At 57.9% G+C, this 23947-nt stretch overlaps 2 protein-coding genes across 2 annotated transcripts; one reads left to right on the forward strand and one right to left on the reverse strand.

Annotated features, from left to right (window-relative positions):
* Positions 1-1106: 1106 nt before the first annotated feature.
* ZDHHC12 (zinc finger DHHC-type palmitoyltransferase 12) lies at positions 1107-6210 on the forward strand. Its single transcript, XM_068156061.1, has 5 exons — positions 1107-1351; positions 1569-1702; positions 2487-2573; positions 3214-3380; positions 4108-6210. Exons 1-5 carry the CDS (start codon positions 1267-1269, stop codon positions 4415-4417), a joined length of 783 nt encoding a protein of 260 aa, XP_068012162.1. The 5' UTR covers positions 1107-1266; the 3' UTR covers positions 4418-6210.
* On the reverse strand, positions 6193-23062 carry PKN3 (protein kinase N3). Its single transcript, XM_068156056.1, has 22 exons — positions 22927-23062; positions 19780-20062; positions 19122-19270; positions 18343-18472; positions 18103-18251; positions 17577-17772; positions 17170-17361; positions 16831-16940; positions 16232-16375; positions 15278-15353; positions 14225-14411; positions 13173-13284; positions 12420-12496; positions 11112-11178; positions 10534-10625; positions 9996-10172; positions 9844-9906; positions 9259-9335; positions 8610-8752; positions 8280-8387; positions 7681-7761; positions 6193-6999 (listed from the first exon to the last, which is right to left on the reverse strand). Exons 1-22 carry the CDS (start codon positions 22945-22947, stop codon positions 6787-6789), a joined length of 2847 nt encoding a protein of 948 aa, XP_068012157.1. The 5' UTR covers positions 22948-23062; the 3' UTR covers positions 6193-6786.
* Positions 23063-23947: the final 885 nt, after the last annotated feature.

Consider the following 23947-nt stretch of genomic DNA (forward strand, 5'->3'; position numbering starts at 1 on the left):
GCTCCCCTGGCCGGGCAGCTCCGCGCCTCTCCGGGCCGCTCCGGGCCTCTCCGGGCGCAGGCAGCCGCAGCGCGGCAGGCCCAGCTCGCACACCTGCTGCGGGGCAGGAGGCGCCCGGGGGTTCTGCAGCTTTTGTGTTGGCCTAGAATTCAGAAACACAGAAAACCCCAAACAAACCAAAGCCAAACAGCCCAGGAAGGAAAGCAAAAAGACTTCAGTGATTGTTGGAAATGCAGACTGCAACTTTTGCTGACACTCAGCTGCCTCAGCCAGGTGCCGCTAGCTGCTGTCCAGGAATCACAGCGACTCCAAGGCCTCCAGAGCTCCCCACCGGTGGCCAACCCATACCAAGGAATCTGCTACTTCTCAGGTGCTGGAGGAAACGTGCAAAAAATGTGATTTTTCTTCACAAACTTTTGCTAGGAAAGGAGGTAACAAAGCCTTGGGATACAGCTGTGCTGAAGCTGTTAAGAGTTTAAAGACAAACCTGCTTTCAGAACGTTCAGAGGCCCGAGGCGAGGTTCACCTCCCCTAGGCAGACTCCCGGGGCATCTGTGCACACCGGAGCTACTCACACGGGCTTGGTTGTCAGCAAGAGGGAACAGTGCACCTAGGCTGCAATTCAGCTCCCTTTAGGCTTCTGCTTTCACTGAGGCCCTTCTCGAGGGGTGCCTGCTCCTCTCTGCTGCTGGGATGTAGGCTCTGGGCTGCAGCCCACCCTGCCCGGCAGCATCCCCCAGCTACTGCCAGACCTCCCACCCGCTCCCAGGCGGGGCTGTCCCGATCCACTCAGCCAGGTATTCCTCACGGGACGGAAATCGGCAGGTGAAATAAACAGCCTGGGGACACCAGAGCTAGCCCAGCCCCTGAACCTGGCCTGCGAGCAGCCCTGCTGCAGGAGCTCCTCTGCTGCCCACACTCAGCTGCGGTGGCCGAGCCAGGAGCTCTTAGTGGCGGTGCTGCTCCCCAGGGCCCAGCTTGGCACCGCTGCAAGGGGAGCTGCTGGCCAAGGGGCCGTACAGAGCCGGGAGGACAAGCGGGCAGGGGGCTGCGGGAAGGCTCCTTCCAGCTGGGAACAGCCCAGGGACGGAGGGCAGAACCTGCAGCCGGCTCTCCCCCTGCCAGCTGGGAGGAAACTGGCGTCGGCTGGCGCCGGGGCAGCCGAGGTCCAGGCGTTAGCAGCCGTCCGGGCCCCGATCCCGCAGGAGCCAACCCCGCCGGAGCCAACCCCGCCCCGCTGGCCGCTTCCGGGCCGCAGCCGCCGCCATGGGCCCCGGCGGAGGCTGGGTGCGGGCGGCGCACACGGCGCTGAGCGGGGCCCTGACGCTGGGGCTGCTCCTGCACCGCACCGGTGAGGCGGGGCCGGGGGCCGGGGGCCGGGCGCGGCGCGGGGGCAGAGCGGGGCCGGGGGCGCTCGGGAGCCTCTTCCCTTGCCAGCTTCTCCCCGCCTCACCGCGCCCCTCTGGCCGCTTCCTCCTCGTCCCCCTTCCCGTAGGTGCGGGACCCCTTTGTTGCGGCCAAGAGAAGCGTCCCCAGGCGCCGCTGCTCTCTTTTTGGGTCCCTTTCAGATCTGCAGAAGCAGGAGGAGCGTGGAGAGCTGCTGCAGCCGCTGAGCTTCGTCCTGCTGGTGTTGTGCTCCGTCCTGCTGTACTTCAGGGTGTCTCTCATGGATCCGGGCTTCGTGAAGCCTGAGGAAGTGGAGGTATCGCCGGGAATGGCAGGAGGGTGTACGGTCCAGAGGTTGGTTTCCTTTTTCCCACTGCGCGATGGGAGGAATCCGAGAGAGTTTCTGTTGTGCTTGGCATGAAGGAGGCAGCCGGAGCGTGGGAGCTCGGGCTGGGCAGGCTCCAGTTCCACACTCCTGTTGTGAGTGCCCTGTGCCCTCTTGCATCAGAAGCTGCCGTGCCCTGTGGAGTGTCTGCATGGCCACTGCCCCAAACCCAAACTGAACGGCAAGCGTGGAAGAAAGTGCCCCCTGCAGCTCTGTTTTATCCAGCTGTGGGTGGAGTTGCTGCCCTCAGAGGACAAGCACACAGCCAAGGCAGAAGGAGTAGGGGCAGGTCACGGACTCTAGGCTCACCCCTGTGGGCTGTGCACGAAAGCTGCATCGGTTTCAGCATCGCCGCTGCTGCAGCAGGGCTGTGTTGTGGGCAGGTTGCTATGCAGGAGTAGCACTGCTGACCCTGAGGGGACATCGCTGGAGCCTGACCTTGGTGGTTGTTGGCCCAAAGTCTGGCGTTGAGATTGCTGTGGGACCTTGTCCACAATGATTTCTGCCTCTCTGCAAACATTCTTCTGGTCCTTACTGCAGGAGCCTGCTGGCTCTTGCTGCACCTCAGCTGCTGCAGCTTCTGCAGGAATGCTGAGGGATTCCTTTGTGTAAGCTGACAGAGAGCCTGTGCTGCCTAACCAGTAAGGATGCAGCTCAGCCCTGCCAGGACAGCAGCACTCCAGACCTCCTGGTCACCCTCTCTCCTGTTTTGCAGGCAGGCAAAGGTGAAGCACAGAGCGTGGAGGTGCCCCAGGTTCCCAGTGACATCCCGACGCGGCGCTGCGGTTACTGCCTGCTGCAGGTGGGCACTCCCGGGGCTGGCAGAGCATGGGAAGAGGCACTTGCTGGCAACACCTTTGTTCAGCTGCTGTTGCCGGTGTTTCCCTGCTGTGCCATCGCTGCCCAGTGGTCTGGAGGCATGGCACATCTAGTTACTGTCACAGGGGCACCTCCTGTGCAGAACTCCCAGAAGTAAATACAGCTACAGCCCTGGGCCAAGTGAGCCAAGCAGGCTGGAGCTCAGGGTGCAGCAGTGGTGGCCACTGGCACGTGTGCCAGATTGACAAGGCTGAGCCAAGGGCCTCCTTATGCCATGGGGCGAGGGTTCTGTGTTTGACTGCCACCACAGTCAGGCCTTACAGTGCTGGCAGAAAGGTTGTTTTGAAGGTAATTAAGTAGCTCTTAAAAGGGTTTGCCTGAAGCCAGCAGTGTCTTAGGGTGATCCTCATCACCCAATAAAATCTGTCCCAGCTCCCAGGCATTCCTGAGGAACAGCTACCAGGAGCGGCCAGCAAGAAAGCTGGCAAAGCACATAGATGTTGCCTCAAAACAGGGCACTGCTGGGGCAGCACTGCTGGGGCAGCACTGCTGCAGAGGGGGACAGTGCACAGGGAGCTGGGCAGCAGTGCCCATGGCGAGGAGGCTTTGTCTGTGTCTTGCAGCAGCCGATGCGGGCACGGCACTGCCAGCTGTGCCGGCACTGCGTGCGGCGCTACGACCATCACTGCCCCTGGCTGGAGAACTGCGTGGGAGAGAGGAACCATCCCCTCTTCATTGTCTACCTGAGCGTGCAGCTGGTGGTGCTGCTCTGGGGTGGGCAGGTTGCCTGGTAAGGCCTGGAGGTGGCACTTTGGCCTCTCACATTGCCCCTAGAGCGCCACGGAGGGGTTGGTGTAGAGGACAGCAGTGACTGAGTTGGCTTTAGACCCTCACCTCCCTTTGCATCCCGGAGATCAGCTCCTCTGAGCCCCCTGAGGAGCAGCACAGCTGATCAGTACTTGGATCTGATAGTTTGGCTTTCATTGTTCCTCTGGTTGCAGCTCCAGTTAACAGCTCTAGGGCACAGCTGCTGACTGCTTCAGTCCCTGCACTCTGAGCTTTGTTTAAATCCGAGTCCTGGGAATTCCAGTGGGGATTCAGCTGCAGCCTGCCCTGGAGAGGGATTACCTACAGAGGAGGGTCAGGAGCCAGCAGCTTTTAAACTTCTTAGACTGTAAATCACTGCTGGTGCTGTGCCTTGAGAGCTTTGAGTCACAGAATCAGAATCAGTCAGGGTTGGAAGGGACCACAGGGATCATCCAGTGCCAACCCGCCTGCCATGGGCAGGGACACTTCACACTAGCTCAGGCTGGCCAGAGCCTCATCCAGCCTGGTTTTAAACACCTCCAGGGCTGGGGCCTCAACCACCTCCCTGGCAACCCATTCCAGGGCTTCCAGTCCCTTAACTCTGGTCCCTGGCCGGCAGCTGTCGTGGGTCAGACACGGAGGTGCTGCTGGGCTGTGCTTGGCCTCTGCCAGCAGCTCTGACCACAGCTCTTTGCTCTTTCATTTCAAAGGTCAGGCCTCTACTTTGAGCAGTCCTGGGAATGGCTGAGGCACAATGGTCTGCTCCTTGCCTCCTTCCTCCTGATAGTCACATTCAGCACCGTGGTCCTGCTGCTGCTGCTCTCACATCTCTACCTGATCTCCTGCAACACCACCAGCTGGGAGTTCCTGTCCCACCACCGCATCTCCTACCTGCGGCACTCGGGGCTGGAGAACCCCTTCGACCAGGGGCTGCTCCTCAACCTCTGGAGGTTCTTCTGTTCCTGTCGCCTCACCACGTGGGAGCAAATCTACCTGGACAGCAGGGCTCAGCCTGTGTAGTCACAGGAGTCCCTCTCCTCTTGCTGGGGAACAGCAGCCTGTGGCCTTCCTTCAGCACAGCTCTCCCTGGGAGCTGCAGTGCCTTGGTCAGTGCCCCTGGACTTGTCAGAGACATGCTGGAGTGAATATCTGGGCAGCCAAAGCCAGTTTTGTTTGGACTACGTGCCTCAGCTTCATGCTTTTCACAAAGCTTTGAGGGTTAATAGTGTTGAGGTGCTTGAGAAGCAGCTGGGAGGCTCCAGTTCAGCTTCGAGATGGTCAGCCCTGGGCAGCTCCCTGACAGCTCCTCTGAGCTGCTGGTGCTAACAGGTCAGACTAAGGAGGACACTCCAGACACTGCTTGCCCTGGATGGTTCCTGCAGATAACTGCAGCTCAGGCCTGGTCTGTAGCTTGTGTGGACAGAAGCAGCAGCAGAGCTGGGCATCTCCTGCCTAACTCAGGCGCGCACTGAGGGTGACAGCACTGCTGCCTCAACATTTCAGGGGGGTTGGAATGAAAGACCTGCAAGCTGCACACCAGAGGACAGGTTCTAGGTCCTGCTCATTGCACTGATGTGAGGGGTGCTGGGAGCTCTCCAGGACAGCAGCAACTTCTCTTGGTTCCAGCCTAGTAAAAGCCAAGGTTTCCAAGAGGAACTCAAGGAAGTTTGGGATGGCCCAGTTTAGCTTTAAGAACAGAAAAGGCTGTGGGGAGAATTTTAGTCCTGACCCTTTTCTGTTCAAAAAAAGGCCAACCATAAATAAACCAAAGAGCACCAAACAAAACCTTGTATGAGATTAGTGCCTTAGTGGCTTTGGCTCAGGAATGAGCTGCTCAGGAGCACAGCTGGCAGGCTGTGAGGGGCACGCAGGGTTTGAGGGTGCTGAGCTCTGCTGACAGGCCCAGCACAGGCACTGGCACAGCAGGATGGGTTCAAGCCAGTTTGAAAACAGAAGGATCCCTTCTGGACCAGCTCCAGAGTTTGTAACCTGTGTCCAGTCTGGTTTGCTCAAGGCAGAAATTCCTGCCAGAGGGAGGTCAGACTGCCAGGAACTGTACCTAGCAGCATTCCAGCATGCAGAGAGGACTCCCAGGCTGCCTGTCAGTGTGGGCCTGCTGCCGTGTGGCTCCCCTACCCTGCAGCTCTCACTGCTTCTTCAGGTGCCAGTCAAAGCTTTGCCAGCAGGAGCTGCAGCCTGGGACACAGCCTGGGGATTCTTTGTGAAGTGCCCCAGGATGGCAGCCTGCAGCCTTTGTTTGCTCTGCTCTGAGCTCCCCCAGTTTGCCTGTGCCTGTTTCGCTCCTCTGTGCTTCTCCTGGAGCCCAGGCTCTGTTTTTGCCTGTGCTAACTCTCCCCTTTGTCCTCCCCTTGAATACAAACTGGAGGGGTAAGAGCTGTGCCTCCCACCTTGTCCTCTGTGAATGCTTCACTTCTAGATGCTCTTCCTTGCTTTGCTGAACAACCCACCAGGAAGAGAAGATGTCTGGGAGCAAGGGCAGTTACAGGGTCTGTTACCAGCCAAATGAAACCTCCTTTAGCTCAGGTTTTCCACTGTCCCCAGTCACTCCTTAGCTACCCCCCAAAGATCCAAGGTATAGCATTGATGAACCTGTGGAGACAGCCCTTGACTGCAGTCCTTTGTGGGGGACAGCTGCTGACACCCTGCAGTCTGTACCCAGCTGGAGCGAGGAGGAGGAGAAAAACATCACTGTGGACATTCAAGGAGCAAAATAAACCCCTGCCTGTTGAGCAGAGTGTGGTCAGCCCTGATCTGAATCACTCAGCAAACACAAAGGAGGTGAAAAGCTGAAACATTTATTGTCCAGAAAGAGCAGGGGTAAAGCTGTGGCTTCTCTGTGCCATTAAAAACAGCAGCTGGGATTTAACTCCCTCCTTTTCCTTAGGATGGGTCACCTGGGACATTTTCACACCATCCTTGTCCTGGTTGTATTAAAATCCACCCTCCTCTGACAACACACAGTCAGGAGTGGGAGTGGGCATAGAATCCTGGCAGGGGGAACACTGCACATCCTGGAGCCGGGACAGATGTGGCCACCCTCTGCCCTTGCAGACAGTAAAAAGCCACTCTGGTCCCTGGGGCTCTGCAGTGACCTGGGTTGCAGACATGATTTGATTCCATTCACTTAAATCCCCTAAATCCCAGACTTCCATCCCTGTGGAAAGGCAGCAGGAGACACTTCCAGTCAAAGAGGAGCTGCTGAAAGGGAACAGGCACTGAGCATCCCCCGAGCCGAGGGGCTGCAGGGCCACAGGGGTGAGCTCAGCCTGCAGGGCACCCTCTGAGCACTGTTAACTTTTCCATTGCCCATGCCAAGTCCTTTCCCCTTCTGCAAGGTGGTGAGACTCTGTTGCTGGTTCGTGCAGCACTCAGACCTCTGACAGCTGGCTGGACACGAAGTCAAAGTCCTTGAAGGCAGCCTGCTCCTTGCGGGTCAGCAGAGCAGGCTGCTCGGGGGGGGTCAGGAGAGGCTTCTGGGCTGTGAACTCCTCGTCGAAGTTGCTGACATCAGTTGGGTCTCTCAGAGTGGGCACAAAAGGAGGCTTCAGAGCACGAGCAAGCAAAGCATCCCAGGCAATTCCCTGCAGGGGGACAGCCCAGGCTGACATGAAGAGGGAGGGCTGCAGCCCCCTCCCAGACCACTTGCAACTGTCTCATTTCTACTACTTAGGAGAGAGAGAGAACTGACAAAAGGCTCCAGGCCAGCAGCATGGAGGGAGGGCATGGAGACTCTGTACAGCCTAAGGCTGCTTCAGAGCACAAAGCTACAGCTCAGACTGTACTGAGGAGGGACAAAACTAGAGCTCAGCCAGGTGGACTTCTCAGCAATCTCTGCTGAGGATCTTTGCTTACTGCAGGGGCTGCAAAGCTGAGAACCCCTGGCAGAGGGTAATGGTGAGTTGGGATGGAACAACTTTGCCTGGGCCAGAGGGACCCCCACTGACCCAAAGCAAAGGTTTCTCTTGAGGGTCACCCTGCAGGCACTGCCATCACCAGATGCTGATCTAAGCAGGGGTGTAGCTTTGTTTATGCACAGAACAGCACCAGCAGGAACAAGGAACTGGCTCTGGAAGCTTGCAGATCCCAGGACAGAGCTGGGGATGGCTTCTCAGACATGAACTGAGCACATTCCTGAGCACAGCACTGAGGTGCAACAGAAGCTGCCACTGACAGCTGACAGAAATGTGCCTCATGACCAGCAGGGAGCAAATCAGCCTCAGCTCACACACCAGAGGTGAGGGAGCAGGACAGTGAGTTCCCACCTTAAAGAAGGGCTGAACTTTGATCTCTTCTGCATCTCTCTCCCCTGCTCCCAGCCTGCGCTCCGGACACTTGCGAAGAAGCTGCAGGGAAGATCAGGATGAAACAACTGGAACAAGGATGGGCAGAAACCTCCCAGAGAAAGCCCTGAGGAGATGCACTGAGCCCTCAGGATCTTCCCTTTCCCATTCTGCAGCAAGGTCACGACCTGCTGGTGACAGCTCAGACCCAGCTCCTTGCAGACAGCTGGCAGCATCAGCGAGGTACCTGCTAGAAACTGCAGGAAGCCTCTCACGGTAACTGTGACTGCTGGGTCACTTCCCACACCTCAACCAAGCCATCTCCCTAATGGCTCTGACATTCCTGCCCTCAATCAACTCTTCTGCAGATCAGGCTTAGCAGCACCAGCAGCAAGGAGCCTGCTTAGTCATCCTGGCAGGAGAGCAGCAGTTATGGAAGAAGGAAAAGCAGGTCTGGGTTTGAAATGTTCCCTCAGTCTGTGTGGGCAGCTCCAGACACACACAGAACCCACAGCTCCTCAGAGCCCCTCTGGAGCCCCTGACAGCAGCTGCCCCTTCCCCAGGCCCTCCTGCACCGTTACCTTGCGGGTGATGGCCAGAGCCTGGGCGGAGAGGAACCGCGGGTACCGCACCTCGTCGTTGACGATGCTGTCGAAGACTTCTTCCTCATCATCCCCAGGGAATGGTGCCTGCAATTGCAACCTCTCATTGTTCAACCCACACAGCAGCTGCTGCTCACTGCTGACAGGGACGGTGGCAGGCAGCTGTGTGCAGCAGTGAGCACTGGGTGGGCAGAGTGCTTGAGTGGCTTCGGTGCCAAGACAGAGCTGGCTGCATCCAGCTCCCGGGTGGCTGAGCACCACTGTCCCCAGGAGTGCTCAGAGAGCTCCTCCTAGCCAGGGAGGCCTTACCTCACCCACGAGCATCTCATAGATGAGCACACCCAGTCCCCACCAGTCCACGGCCCGAGTGTAGGAGATGTCTGTCAGCACCTCTGGAGCCAGGAACTCAGGGGTGCCACAGAAGGTGCTGGTGCGGTCCCCAAAGCCTATTCCTGCAGGAGGAGAAGGCCTCTGTAAAATCCAGCCCACATCACTGAGTGTTCTCCTGCAAGCTCTGCTCCATCCCTTGGCATCATCACTCACTGCTGTTACCTGGGCAAAGGTTCTCCTCAGAGCTTGTTGATGCCAGTAAAGGAGGACAAAATATGAGCCCCCCCCAACAGCTCCAGACCAGAAACCCAGAGAGTGCAGGGCCAGGAGGACCTCTTGCAGGTCATTTTGTACACACTTTGTGGTACCTGCCTAGTCCTGGCTTCTTTGAACATAACAGCACAATGTGAACTCCTGAAGAGCAGAGGACAAAGTGCTCCTTCCAAGCTGGCCATGGCCAGGCAGGGAGGGGGTTTGTTGCTTAGTTTGTTTGGGTTTCTTTGGTTTGGTTTGGGTGGGGGTTGGGTTAGTTGTGAGAGGGGGAGGAAGACAGGTGACACACAGCCACCTCAGTATCTCTCTTTGTGGAGCCCAAGCAGGTGCAGATGGCTGCACTTCAGCTGCTCACCTTCCTTGCACAGTCCAAAATCTGCAATCTTCACAAATCCTTCAGCATCTAGGAGGAGGTTATCCAGTTTCAGGTCCCTGCAGGTGAAGAAGGAGGGGAGTGAAGCCTGAGGACTGGCATCCAGCATCTCTTTGCAAGCAGCAGAGGTTAGATGTTACTAAAGAGAATAAACCCTAAGGCCTGGGTTAGCTCCTGTATGACTTGGAAGATTCCTCTCCATCTGGTGCCATTTTCATCTGAATGAAAGGCTCTCAGAGCAGCCTGGAGCTGAGTGGGGTTTACTCATCTGGAGAAGGGCATCCCACAGCAGTGTGACTGACAGCTTCTTCACTGGCACAGCAAAGGTGCAAGTGGGGACTGAGAGGTGCCCCCAGAACACACTGGCATGGCACAGGGACTCATCACCTGCATGGCAGGGAAAGAGCTTCCAGCTGGCTTCCTGTGCTGTGCAGGATGCTGGCAGCAACAGGTGGTGGGGAGAAGACAGAGGTGAGAAATCCCAGCAGGAGAAAAGCCCCAGGAGGCAGAGCTGCAGGAGGAGACCTGCAGGCTCTGGAACTGACGCCTGATTCTTGGCTGCATTACCTATAGACAATTTTCTTCTCATGCAGGAACTGGAGCCCCAGGACTACACAGGCTGCATAAAACCTGGAAGAGAGAAAGAGCTCTCAGGCAGCAGCAAGGACAAGCAAGGTCAAGGTTCCTGGTGCCTGGCAGCTGGGCTGATGCCAACTCACTGTGCCACGTGCTCAGGGAAGACGTCCTCGTGAATGCGCATCATGAGGTCCCCCCCCGGGCTGTACTCCATCACGAAGCAGGCGTGGTCAGGGGTCTGGAAGCAGGCAAAGAGGTTCACCAGGAAGGGGTGGCCAGAGGAGTTCACCACTTCAAATATTCGCTTCTCACAGTGCAGGCTGCCAGGGTGCAAAGAAGGAAACCATCAGTGCCAGGAGGTGACAGAAAAGCCTCAGCTGGGAAAGAGAACAAAGAGAACCTCCACATCTTGCACTGGAGAGAGGAAAGGTGAAGGCCAAACAGCATTCGTCTGACATCCTGCAAACCTTGGGCTTCAGAACCTGCCCCAGGTGCTGCTGCACCAGAAGCCAGAAAGCAGCACTGCCAGAGGTTCCTTGCTCCTGGCCTGAGTCCCCCAAGGCTCAAGGCTGCATTTAAGCTTTCTGGTGCCATGAGCAGCACACAGGATGCCCACTGAGATGTGGTCACAGGTGTGTGATGCAGCCTCGGGCAGCAGCAGCAGCTCTGGACCAAGCTCACCTCTCAATTTCATCTCTCCTGATGATATCCTTTTTCTTCAAGGCTTTGATAGCAAACAGCTTCCCAGTTGCCTTGTACTGGGCCAGCAGTACCTGAAAGACAGCAGAGCAGCTGCACTTGGAGCCAACCTCTGATTTCCTCTTTGGAGGATTTGGCTCCCAGTGACACAAACTATTCCTCTCCACACCAAGCCCAAGCATCTCCCAAACCTGAGCACTTTTCTCCTACAACTCTGTGCTGCAGCAGCCCAGAGGGTGCCAGGGTCAGTTGCATTCCCTGCAGTGTCACAGCTGGCCCCAGGCTCTGCAGCAGGCAGCTGTGCATGGTTTGAGAGATGCAGTCTCTCACTGGTGATCACCATGGTCATGAGAGGAACAGTGGTGATGTGCACACACCCAGGGGGGGTTTCTCCAGGCTTTGAAGCCAGAGATGTGGAGTTCTGCCTGTGAACCACAGCTACCCTCTGTGTGAGCTTGGTTTGGGTATCTGCATGGCCACAGATCTCTTCTGTGCTGCAAGGTTTCTACCCAGGCCCAGTTCTGCTGCCCTGCTCCACAGCACAGAGCCTTCTACACTACCTTCCCAAAGTGGCCACGTCCCAGCACAGCAATGCAGTGAAAGTCCTCCAGCTGGACTGGCCTCTTCCTGCAGACAAAGAAAGAAGAACTGCTGAGACTACCCCCAGAAGATGCATAAACAGGAAACAAAGGGGTGGGCAAGAAGGCAAACAGCTGTGCCAGCCACTCCTCGCCCAAGCTGGAATCTTGCAAACTCAGGCTGGCTGCTGCTCTTCTGCCCTCAAAAAGGAGCAGGCAGCATGAGGTGAGGGCACTGCTCTGAGTGGCAGCAGGCTGCCTGCCATCCCTGCTGGCAACAGGAGCAGCAGCCTGGCTCTCCTGGGCTCACTTTGCTCTCACTTCCCACACCAGCATCAGTTCCCCTCCACCCCCATGTGTGGGGCAATAACATTCAGTTCCAGCTGCACTGCTCTCACTGTGCACCAAGAGCTGCAGGAGAAGGGCAGGAGAAGTTCCCAGACAGGAAGGGGAAATGAACCACAGTGAGACAAGAGACAGAAAGAGCTGAATAAAGAGATGCTGTAGGATGTTGTGTCAGCCACAGGCTGTTACCACGGAAACTCTGGCTGCAGAATTGCTGGGAGAGAATTTCAAGCCCAGCCAACCCACACCCTCAAAGCTGCAGTCCAGGAGCACCTTCAAAAGGCAGCAGACTCTCCACACTCCTCAGGGAGTGGAGTGAAGGGCAAAGTGCCAGCACATGAAGGGCTCAGTTCCCTCCTCAGCCTTCTGAGCACTGAAGGTTGGAGCCCTCAAAAGTGATGATGAAATTCTGAACATAATGTGATGATCTGCAGATCATTTGTGCTTTTTTGGTCAGCATTTGTTCCACAGCAGTAAAGCTTTTCCTTTGCTGTATTTACTGCTGTGTCCTTGTTACACACAAGCTGTGGCCACACAGCTGCCAGTGACTCCCTGCTGTGGCTCCCTGCCCGAGGCGAGGCCCTGCACCTTGCCATGCAGGCTGCCAGAAGTGTTTCTGGGGTGCAGGGGGATGCAGACACGTCCAAATGTGCCACACCATGAAGCTCAAACACAAGGGAGCCCCTGAAGGCAGTTAGGTTGCTTTAGCCCCTGCTGGAGTCACCTCTCACTGCAGTGCTGTGGTTAGTCAGCAGATAAGGCACAGCAGATAGCTGCACAAGCTCAGAGCAGATCTTCCAAGGGGTTGCCTACACTCAGCACTAGGACTCTGCTGCTGAGAACCTGAGCAAAGCCTGAGCAGAACTTCAGACTGCATGCTCCAAAGTTTCAGTCCAGTGCCTCTGCAACCTGTGCCCCAAGGCAGCCCACGCTGCCCACAGCTACCTTGGAGATGCTGGCATCTGAAATTCTGCTACAGCAGAGCTGGAGGACTTCTCCTCAACATGCAGCCTCTTCAGACACTAGGAACAGAAAGAAAACAACAGGGTCACATCCTCTGGAATCACCAAGTCCCACCTGAACATCCACACTTTCACCTCTGCAATGACCCAGCCTAACATCAGCTCTGCTTGGAGGGAAGCAGTACAAGAGCAGATTATCTGTGGTCACACTAAGCCATTGCCATGTGTCCAGAGCAGGCTGTGGTCACACTAAGCCTTTGCCATGTGTCCAGAGCAGGCTGTGGTCACACTAAGCCATTGCCATGTGTCCAGAGCAGGCTGTGGTCACACTAAGCCTTTGCCATATCCTTTTTGATGGGGCCAAGCCTTTTACAATAAACACTTTGGAAAGTCTAGGATAAAACATTTCCTTCCTAGAAAAAAGGCCTCTCATGTCCCAGGAGTCAGAGTGCTGACAGAATGCAGCTTCTGCTGTGAGCAAAGCCAAATGAGCAGGGCTAGGATGTGGCAGAGCTCAGGTCCTCAACCACTCTGTTACTCACAGCAACATCCCTGCTCCTTCCTGACCAAAAGTTGCTCTCTTCTTGGTTTTGCTCACTTCCTTTGAAGACAAACAACTTCACCTGCTCCTAAGAGCCTGCTGAGCTTCCTTCCCTGTCTCCCTGTGCTCTTGCCCTGGGCTCTCAGCCCTTCCGTGACACAGCCCCTGGGGTTTGCTCCCAGCCCAGGCGGTTACCGGAGAGTCTGCAGGTGACAGAGAGGACTCCTTGGAGCTGCCCATCAGGAAGAGACGTGGAGGCTTGGCTGGGCTCTCACCAGCAAACGTCAGCTTGGCCACAGGGAACTCACTGCATTTGTGAGAGAAAATTTGAGACTGCCTTAGGGCAGAGCACTGCACACAGAGACCTCAGCACCCCCTGCCACAGGAGCAGAGCCCAGCCCTGCGCCCTGGCCGACAGCGCAGGTCTGCGAAGCGTGGGCAGCACATGCAACCCCCAGAGCAACGACCTGGGAGGCTGCTGCTGCTTGGCCTCACCCAAAGGTGCTCTCTGATGCTGTAACAAAAGGGTGTGAAGGACTAAATCTGGGAGAAAGAGTTTAAAGGGACTCCAGACCTCAGCAGCACCACCATGGCTGGTTCTGGCTTCTCTGCCAGGCTCTGGGGGCCAGAGCAGCCTCTTCCAGAGCAATTCATGATTGAAAAACTAACTCCAACCATGAAAAACCTGATTTGGGGAGCATTTTCTTCTATATCACATTTAAAACCTGGCTGTGGACCTTCTGAGTGCTGCATCGTGCTGGGCTGCAGGCAGCCTGGCAGAGGAGTGCAGCCCCAGCAGCCACTCTGCCCTGCACAGTTACTGCACTGCTGAGGGCATCCTGCCAGAGCAGCTCTCTTCTCCCTGGCAGCACATCTGCTGGTGTGTGTTAAACAACTCTCTTGTTGCTGTTCTACCACAGCCTTTCCTTATCACCACTTTCCTGGCCACAGATCTTGCTGCAGAGGAGAAGCCAGGTGCTGAGGCTGCCCTGGCTCTGGGGCACACTGCTTGTGAGGGCAGCACCTCTGAAGTGGGCACAAAGGGAGACGAGAGCTAGGCACAGGGTTTGAGCACCCCACCAAACCCAACTGGCAGCCTTGGCTTTTCTCAGCCCCCTCAGTTCAGTTCCTTTGAGACCTTTTTCTCACAGCAGCCTTCCCCACTTTAGCAAGGTGCAAGCAAGACTCTGCAGATCCTCCCTGCACTCACTGCAGTGCCCCCCAGCCCTGCTCAGATCCTGCCTTACCTGCTCCCTTTGGGCAGGGGCTCAGCAGGGCTCTGAGGGGCAGCTGAAGAGAAGTCTGCCTGGCTGGGGTCATGCAGTGGGGGGCTCAGGCTGCTTATGGAGCTACAGGGAGGGAGGAAGCTCATCATCAGGCGACCCCAGGCAGCGACGTTGATGTTCATCTGAGGAGCTCGGAGAAATTCCTTCCCTGCAAGAGTCAGGGTCAGAGCACCCCTGGGGCTCCAAGCTGCCCTGGGTTGCTCAAAAAGAAGCCCACCTTGGCCTCCCCACCCTGGGAGGTTTAATACTGCTGGCAGCTCCACCTAAATCCAGCTGCACAGGACAGCACAGCTGGCCTCCAGGAGAAACTGCATAGAAAACTCAGATGGATTTTATCTGCAGGCTCTCCTCTCTCTCTGCACTGCCTTGCAGGCCTGCAGCCTGGGAGAGAGCTTCTGAAGATGTCTTACAAGAGTAAAACATTTGGAATGCTTCCATTATTTTTACTGCTTCCTGAAGAATATAAAATCTCCTTTGTTCCCACTGCCACAAGCGCTCAGCATGCACCTCGCTCAGCTTCACCAGGAAGACTTTGCAGGCAGAAAAGAAGGCATGGAAGTGACTGCAGTCCCTGAGCTGCTCATCCCAGCTGCCAGCTCGCACCCCCACAGGCAGCAGCCCTTAGGGGGTCCTGCCCCTGCCTCCTGGAGTTCAGCTTTCCAGGAACCCTCCCAGTGTCTGCTCAGCAGCAGCAGCGTTGCTGGTTACAGCAGCAGAGCTCCTGGCTCGTGCTGAGCAGTCTGTTAAATAACCACTAATTAGGTCTTCTCAGAATAACTGTGACTGGGAACACCTCAGCAGCGTCCCCTTGGACACCACGCTGCAGCCTGGCTGCCTGCAGGGTCTGCGGCTGACCAGAGTCACATTCTGACACAGCCACCTATTCACACACAGTGATTAGCAAGCATGTTCAGGTCTCACTGATTAAGGGCCGGGAGTGCTCCCCAGCCCACCTGTGCCAGCCTGCCCGTGCCAGCCCTGCCCCCCTGCCCAGGCAGCCCTCCTGCCGCTCACCTTTCTGCTTGGGGAAGATGCGCTTCTGCCGCTGCAGCCTCGGCCTCCTCTCGAGGACAGGGTTGCAGAACATCACCTGCCAGGGAGGAAGAGCAGCTCTGTCAGGATTCCCCTCTCACACTTCCACCCTCTGCCCTCTCACCGAGCCCCCAGTCCCTGTCTGGCAAGGCAGGAGTCACTGCCATAGGCTGCACTGATCTGGCTTTGCCCTCTGAACACCTCTGGCTTCATTGTGTGTTTAGAGGTCAGAATTTTCTGCCACCTGGAATGCAGGACCCCCCAGAATTAAGATCAATTCCTATCCCAAACACAATTAATCCAGTTTGTGAAGCCATGCATAAAGAACACAGCCATTTGGAGGGGGGTGAGGGGAAGTAGTCATCCATGGCACAGGAGTGCAAAACAAAAAGCTCACAAAAACAACCCCCACAAAACCAAGCCACAAAAGCCAAGCAGGGGGGAGAGGAGGTGAATGTTGGTACCTGAGGTCAGGATCCTATTTTTAGAAAGAAAACCACAGGAACTTTCATCACAGCACAGAGCAGAGAGCACCCTGGCCTCTGAGGGGTTCTGGCTGAGCTCAGGGGTGGAACTTCAGACTATTGTTAGCCTCAGAAAGATGATAGAAGAGCAGAGCCTGAGGGCTGTGGATCTGACTCTGCAGGCTCTGCGACTCAACCCTGCCCAGGAAGGCATCTGCTCAGTCCCAGCATCACCCACGGCTCCCAGGGAGCCAGCAAACCCCAGCAGGCTCCCAGGGCAGAGCAGCCCAGGGGCACCCCCGGGGCTGGGGCACCAGCCTGGTCCTTGCTGCTGGCTGACCCTGATGCAAAAGGATTTCGGGTGCTGTTCCCCACCCCGGGACCCCTGCCCCTTCCATCCCTCGTACCCAGGCCTGAGCAGCTGCTGCCAGGGCAGCCCCCGAGCCGGTCCCTGCCGAGGCTGGCTCCGTACCTCTGCAAAGAGCAGCCCCTGGGGCTCCAGGGCCAGGCACAGGCCGTGCCTCTCGTTGTCCAGGAAATCGTCCAGGCGCAGAAACTTCACCCCACAGAGCTCCCTCCAGTCCCTCCAGTACACTGCAATCTCCAGCTCACGAGACTGGGGGCACAGGGGTGGGGAGAACAAGGGGAGCAGAAGCATCACAGCCTGCCCCAGGCTCTGGCAAGGGCACACAAATCTGCTGGGACGGGCAGCAGTGACCTAAAGCATGCACGAGGGACTGCTTTAATCCTGGGCCCTGCTCTCTCTGCTTTCAGACCTTAGCTGCAGACCCTTGGGGATGGCTGTCCCGAGCCCCTGCTTCAGAACCCCCCGAGAGCCACTTTGCTGCTAAGATTAAATACAACTGCTGAGAGCAAGAGGGAAGGACAACAGATGCTGCTCAGGCTGAATCCTTGCCAGAGCTGCACTGCCTTCAGGGGAAGGCTAAGAGAGCTGACACAGAAAAGGACAAGGGGACAGCAGCAGTGCAGATGGGATGGAGGAAAATGGCAGCACATGGGGCAAGGGGAGATGGAAAACCAAAACACACAGGGAATCTGGGCACGACTCACTCGGTCCAGCTCAATGACAAAGCTCTGGTCCCATGCCTGGTTATTAACTGGTCCCCAGTTTGTTTGGCCAACCACCTTATTGTCCACCTTGAGCACAGCAAGGACCTCATCTGGACAAAGGAGAGCAGAGGGATTCCGATCAGCCAGCCGAGGAACTCTCCTGTGCTGGAGGTGAACGCTCCAGGCAGAGGTACTCCAGGAGAGTGCTGGCCAGGGCAGGTCCAGCACAGCTCCCTCCCGTGCTGCAGAGAGCAGGTTTCTGGTCTCTGCTCACAGCAGGGTATTGCAGCACCCCGGTGAGAAGCCCCCAGGCAGCCCCTCAGGGGAGCACACACTCACTGCTTGGCTCCTCACTCCTCAGGTACTTCCCTGCGGCGCTGCGGCCAGGGATCCCCAGCCCTACTCGTGCTCGGGAGAAGGACCTCAGGTCTCCTGGGCTGCCACAGAGGGGAGAGGTCCCAGCCACCCGGGAGCGCCCTGGGACGTGCTCCAGCAGGTCCTGACAGCCCATCAGCCTCACTTCCAGTGTTCCTGGGCAGGAGAAGAGAAGGAGTATGATTACTGAAAAATAAAATGGAGCTGAAGAGTCAGCCCAGCCCCACGGGCCCCAGGGCTTCCCAGCTTCATGGCTTCTTGGTTCACATCCCAAATCTATCCCAGATGGACAGACTGCAAAACCCCAAGAGCAGAGGCTGCAGCTGGCCTCAGAACATCCAGTGTCACATCAGCAGAGGCTTTGCTCCCACCTGTGAGGGCTGTGGGTTTGATGACTGAGGTGGGCTGGATGCCGCCGTGCCGAGCGCCCAGGGAGGATGTCTGCACCAGCTCCTGCTTGATCAGGGCTCTCTTTGGGTGGTCAGGAGGCAGCTCACCAAGCTGACGCTCCAGGGCCAAGCGCAGAAGGTCAATCTTCTGAGAGGACTCCTGCAGACGACCCTGAGCCTGGCAGTGTGGAGCAGAACAGGCAGAGCTTGGTGCACAGCCCCAGTCCAGCACGACCTGTCCTTTATGAGCTGCTGAAGTCAGCTTCAAGAGAGAGCAGCTACCCTCTGACTGCTAAACAGGCAGAAGGGAATACTCTCCCGGAGCTGCTGAGCCCCTCCGCGGCACTGCTGCTGCTCCTGAGCAAGGAGCATTATCCCTAGGAGGCAAAGGGATCCTGGGCTGCGCTCTGCGACAGCAGTGACTCTTGGCTGACCCTGCTTGCTCCTGCCAGATCCCCGGTGGTGAGACATGAAGCCACCCTCCCGGGAGGCCTGCAGGAGTGCTCACCTCAGCCAGAAACTTGCGGTCCTGCACCCGACGCCCCCCCAGGGTCTTCAGCACATTCTTCGCCCCCTCGGCCACGGCAGCCTCGATGCGCAGGTGGTGCCGCAGCTCCTCCACGCGCAGCTCCGCGGCGCTGATGGACCCAGGGCTCGCTGCAGACACAACGTGGGGAGGGTGGGAACTGAGTGCTGTGCAGCTCAGGGCTCTGGCTGCAGCTGCTCTGGGCTGGATCACTTCCCTCACCTGCTGGGTCCGCTGCGTCCTCCAGCCCTGCCGCGGCCTGCGCCACCCTCCCGATGTGCATGCGGATGATCTCCGCCTTGGTCCTGCTGTCCTGCAGCACCTGCTGAGCTGCAGCCAGCAGCTTCCGCTCCTGCCAGAAAGCAAGCAGAGAACCAGGCTGTCACAGCTGGGTGATGGGGATGTGTCCACAGGTGAGGGTGAGGAGGTGCCTGCAAGAAGGGACAGGAGGGGTTCAGAGGTGGCACAGTAGCAGTCAGGTAAGGGAGAGAATGCTGAGGAGCAAGGGCTTGGGGATCACCACCTCCACCTGAGCAGGGAAGGGACAGGTCGAGGACAAGTCCAGTTGATGCCAGACCTTGCAGTCAGTGAGACTCCTGGGTCACTGCTGCAGTGCTGCTGAGCAGAGGTTGGGAGCAAACAAAACCTCACAGCCCTCTGCACTGCTGCTCTGCCTGAATTAAGCTCCACAAGAACCTTGGTTATTTATTATTTTTTTTTACCCTTCACTTTTAAATTGTTCTCACATCCAGAGCCCCTGCATGCTGTGCTCTGCCCCAGGCAGCCCAGGGGCAGCAGAGCAGCAGCTCAGTACCAGAGCTTTTGTGACTCTCCTTCCTCAATCAGCGACAGAGTCTCCCCTCCAGCCCTGCCCAGGCCTGGAGCAGTTTCTCTGCAGCACCACTTCCACCACCCCACTTCCCACAGGCACTTTTGTGGATGGGGTTCAGACAAATCCTGGCCCAGGAAGTTGTGTTCCTGAGTGGCTGCTTGCTGCTTACCTTGGATGCTGAGTACATCTGGATCACATTCTCAGCTCCTTGTTTCACTTTCATTTCAACCTGCAGCTGCTTTTTCAGAGCTTCAACCTTCCTTGCCACGGGGTCTGGGTTTCTCTCCCAAAGACAAGGATCTGGGGACACAGATCCATCTGCACACACAATGCAACCAGATGTCAGCAGCAGTGTTTCTGCAGGAGGTCACTGCTCCAGGGATGGGGAACTCCATAAAAGGTTAGGCTACAAAGGCCTGGAGGGCTCTGGTCTACCGAACTGCCCACAAATGGAGCTGGAGCTCACAGCTGTACCAACTTCAGCTGATCAGTGAACATGTCCTAACAACACCCTTCCAATTTTACACTCCCTCATCCTGTAAGACACTTGGGGTTCAGCTGTGCAGAAACGCTGCTCTAATTAAAAGGTAAACTCTCTTTAATTCCACCTACAGCCTGCTCCTGAGCTTTGTCCACACCCAGCACGCTCAGCTGGTCTGCTCCCCGCTCTGATCTCCCGTTGCTTCCTTTCACCTTCACTGCCCATTCTCAGCTGTTTCTTGCAGAGGTCCTTTCATTGGCTAAGCACCAGCAGAAGAAACTCCCACTGCTTCTGCCCCCTCAGAATCAGGCTCTGGAACAGCGTTTTCCTGCCAGCCAGGACCTACCTGCCCTGCTCTCCTCTCTGTCTGTGAGCACAATCCTTGCATTCAGCTCCTGGAGCTCCCAGTGCAGCTGCTCCAGTTTCCTGTTGGAAGACTTCAGGACGTGCTCTATGTGGGCAAGATTTTTTCTGTCTGTGGTGGCTTTGCGCAGGTTTTCTGCTCCCTCTTTGATCTTCAGCTCCTTCTGTATAGCTCTGCGCAGCAGCTCCCTCTCCCCTTCCAGCTTCTGCTGGAAGCTGGGATCCATGAAGTTCACACCATTGCCCAGCTGCAAGAGGCAGCTGCCCTGCAAGCAAGCAGCCATGGCAAGAGGGTTTCAGGCACAGCATGCACAGCAGCACCCCACACGGCTCCACTCCATCTCATTCAGGAACAGGCTCACACAAAGTCTGGAGCCAACCCTTTTGCCAGGCTTTTGAGACCACCAGACCTGCAATGAAGCTGCAGAGAACAGAACACAACTTTGATCTCAATGTGTCTTAATTTGGGTTTAAACCCTAGTGGGGGGAAACTCTCCAGCTTCCTGGTCTCCTCACTTAATGTCTGCACACATCTTTGTTCTGCAGGTGTCAAAGCCCAGCCAGTGTCTGCCCTTGCTCTGACCACCAGGAGTTTGCCTGGCATGAGGGACTGGATACAGCTAACCTAGGAGGTCTTGATGGGGACTGCTCAGTGCCCTCAACTCACCTGCCAGAGCTGTCACCAGAATGCATTAACCCTCAGCTGTGACCCCTGAAGAAGAGCAATGTAAGAGCTGCAGCTGCTTGTACAAAGGAGCAAGCAGAAAGGGCAGCTTCACTTCCTGCTGTGTCCAAAAAGGGAACCACTCTTGTCTCAGTCTGCAGTGAGCTACAGGCCACTTTAAAACATTATCTAGGGCTGCATTCATAGCACTCAGGCTTGTCCTGGGCTTTGTTTTGCATCGTTTCCAGGGCTGTTTGTTGTGGTGATCTGCAGCTGAGCAGCAGCTCCGCACAGAGCTGTGATTCCAGACCCTTCTGATCAGTGAACACATTGATAACCTAATGTGAACCACAAGGGTCACACAGCCAAGCTCCACCACACCACCTGGCAGAGCACAAGTGACCGAGCACAGCAGTGGCCAGAGAGAGCTCAGGGACCCCAGATGGCTGGCACAGCCTGGCCAACAACAGCCCTGCTGGCTCGGTGTGCCCCCTGCCCCTCCCTGCTCGGGAGCACTGCGCAGCCACAGCCTGTGCCACCCACACAGAAAGGACCACCTCACCCCACCAGGCTGCTTTGCTGTGCACCTCTGAGCCTCCCCAAACATCCTCCATCACTCTCTGCTACCATTTCACTCTACTAGCAAAACCGTTAAAGAAGGAGGGGGGGAAAAAAAAACCTCTATTTTGGACTTGGCCTGGCCCCAGGCTGGCCCTGAGCAGAGACTCGATGGCCAAAATAGGAGTTGTTCAGGCTGGTCACAGAACAAAAAGGTTCAGATTAACATCCTGCTTCCAGGAAGTTCTCACCCAATTAGTAAAGCCAGGAACAAAGCCAGAGCTTTGAAAAAACATCCAGTTTTGCGAGGAAGAACTTGAATCATGGAGCTCCTGAGTCACAGCAACCTTCACCAGCTCCGGGCTGGACGATCACAAAGCTCTTTATCCAGTCCCTAGCAAGGGACCCAAAGGAGCCTCCCGGTTCCAACCCTCATGCAACCCCGCCCTGGTGGGGAAGCAAAGCCAGCACAGGCTGCTGAACAGGGCTGGCCCTTGGCTCAGAGCAGGCACAGCCTGGGCAGCTCTCAGGTCCATTTTCCTCTGCATCCCCCTCTGCCGAGCGCCAGGCTGAGCAGCAGCTAATGCACCGTGTCCTAGGTAGGGCTAGAAAGTAAGCATGCTCTGCTGCACTGCACTGCAGCCTTCTGCCCCTCTGTGGACCAGAGGGGACCACCACAGGACATCATTTGCAGCAGGAAGATGAAAACTTGTCTTGATGGGGAGGGTGGGAAAGCTGCAGGTGCATTTGTGTTGATCCATTTTGCGTTCCGACCCAGAAACTTCCCTGCGGTGCCAGGGCACTGCCCCAGGCCCTGCCGCAGCTGCTGTGCTCCCAGGGCAGGTCAGTCCTTCAGGGCACGTCTCCAGTGCGACCCTGAGACAGCCTTGCAGTGAGATACCCAAGACAGCTTCACAGAATTTACTTTTGCCCCTTGTAGTGGGGCTGCCAAAGCCCATCCTGGGCTGCACTCCTGCCACACCGCAGTGTCAGGACTGCTTCCTAACTGAAGCAAAAGCTTCAGCAGCACCAGAGTTGTGCTTGGTCCTTTGAATGGCAGCCCAGGGAGACCCCTTGTTATGCCTGGCAACGAGTTTCACCTGCCCAGAGCCGGGGCATGGGAGCTGGTTGAGGGATGCAGTGAGCTGGTGACAGACAGGAGATCCCTGCAGCCCACCCGCGTTCACTGGGACACTGCAGGGCACAGCTGGCTTGTGCTGCAGGGACGAAGCCTGTGTCGGACGGGCTCTCACCGACCGCATTCACTATTCACGAGGAAAAGCCACGGCCAGGGTTGGAGCAAAGGCGCTTGCAGCCCTGCCTGCAGCCAACCCTTTCCCGAGCCGGAGATGTGCGGGCTGCGGAGGGCGGAGAGCAGCGCCCAGGAGGCACCGCGATGGGGCCAGCCCGGCCCGCGGCAGCCAGGGCTCTTTGTGCCGCTCCCTCCATCCCTGCTTTCCCGCATGAGGTTTGGGATGCCCCGGGCAGGGCATCTCCCGGCTCCGGGAGCTCCTTCCAGGCACGGCGCGGAGCCCTGCTGCCGTCCCCCGCAGTCCGCAGCCCCTCTGTGCCGAGAGAGAATTTCCTCAGCGGGCATCGGCTCTGCCCGAACCCCACTTTCCGGAGGCGAGGAGGGACCGCTGTAGGGCCCCCACCTGCTCCGCACAGCCGTTCCCAGCCCCCGGGGCGCGGCCAAAGGCGGAGGGGCCGACGAGAATCAACCCTGCCCACACCGTCGCCGCCTCCCCAGGGTCGGGGGGCTGCCGGCGGAGCGGAGAGTTGAGGCAGAACGATAGAGGAAACCCATGCACCCTTCAGGGACCCCAGGAGGGCAGAGGAGGTCCGCCCAGGGTAGGGGGCTCCGCCCGCCTTTGCTGCGTCCCCCCGAGCCCTCGGCACGGCGCTCACCTGCGGGGTCCCCGCCGCCATTTCTCCGCCCGGCCCCGACGGCTGCTGGCACTTTTCAAACTCCAGGCTCCCGGGAAGCGGCGAGCCGCCGCCAGCGCCCTCTCGCGGGGTGCGGGCCCGGGAGAGCTGCCGGCGGGCGGCCCCGGGGGAGCGCGGAGCCTCCCCGCCCCTTCCCCGCGCACCGCCCGGCCCGGCCCTGCCCAGCCCGGCCCTGCCCTGCCCAGCGGGGTCCCCGGCCAGCCGCGGCCCCCGCCCCGGGCCGGAGCTTGTCTCGCCGCGTCCGCCCGCCCCGAGGGGAAGTGCGCAGCCGGGAGCAGGCGGCGGGTCCCGCGGCTCTCAGGGATGGCGGCGGGAAGCGGAGAGGCGACAGGCCGGACGCGGAGACCGAGGTACCTCCCGCTCCCAGCGCGGACATCGCCTCCGCCTCGGGCTGCTGGGGACGGAGCGCCCGGAGGGGCCCTTGGGAGGCACAGCGATTGCGGGGACGCGGCAGGGGGACTGCGTGGGGACGCGCACAGGGACAGGGCTCCTGAAGTGGGGCCCCGCTCGGGTCCGACACCCTTGAGAGCTGGGAGGGAGCTCCGCGGTTGGCCCCCGTTTGCTAAGCGGAGCCTGTCGGGGGTTTCCAGTTGTAGACTCCATACCGACTCGTACCGGGCGTTTGTTTGCTGGGGAACCAGCGAAGATCAACTCTCCTCTCGGGAGCTTCCCTGGAAGGGGCGGAGCCGGGCTCCAGCGCTGCTCTTGGACTCCTTCGTTCTCTGCAGAGCTGCCTCTCTGCATGAGGGATCTGGGGGTCAGCTGAGTATTTAAGAAACTAACCCAAGTGTGCTGGCAAGGCTGGCAGCAATGCCCAGCCACCAGCAGCGAGCCCCAGCTGTGCTGCACTGCCATCGTGCCAGGCAGCACCGATGGCAGCGTGACACAGGCCAGGGATCCCGAGGGAGGCTTCCTGCTTCCCGGGGGAGAGGACCACCGCTTCTGGGGTCCCTCCTCGGCAGCATTGAGCAGTTTTCCATCC

Source organism: Melanerpes formicivorus, unplaced genomic scaffold, assembly GCF_026170545.1.
Source record: "Melanerpes formicivorus ecotype bairdi unplaced genomic scaffold, bMelFor1.0.p_v2 SCAF_33, whole genome shotgun sequence".
Taxonomy (NCBI): Eukaryota; Metazoa; Chordata; class Aves; order Piciformes; family Picidae; genus Melanerpes; species Melanerpes formicivorus.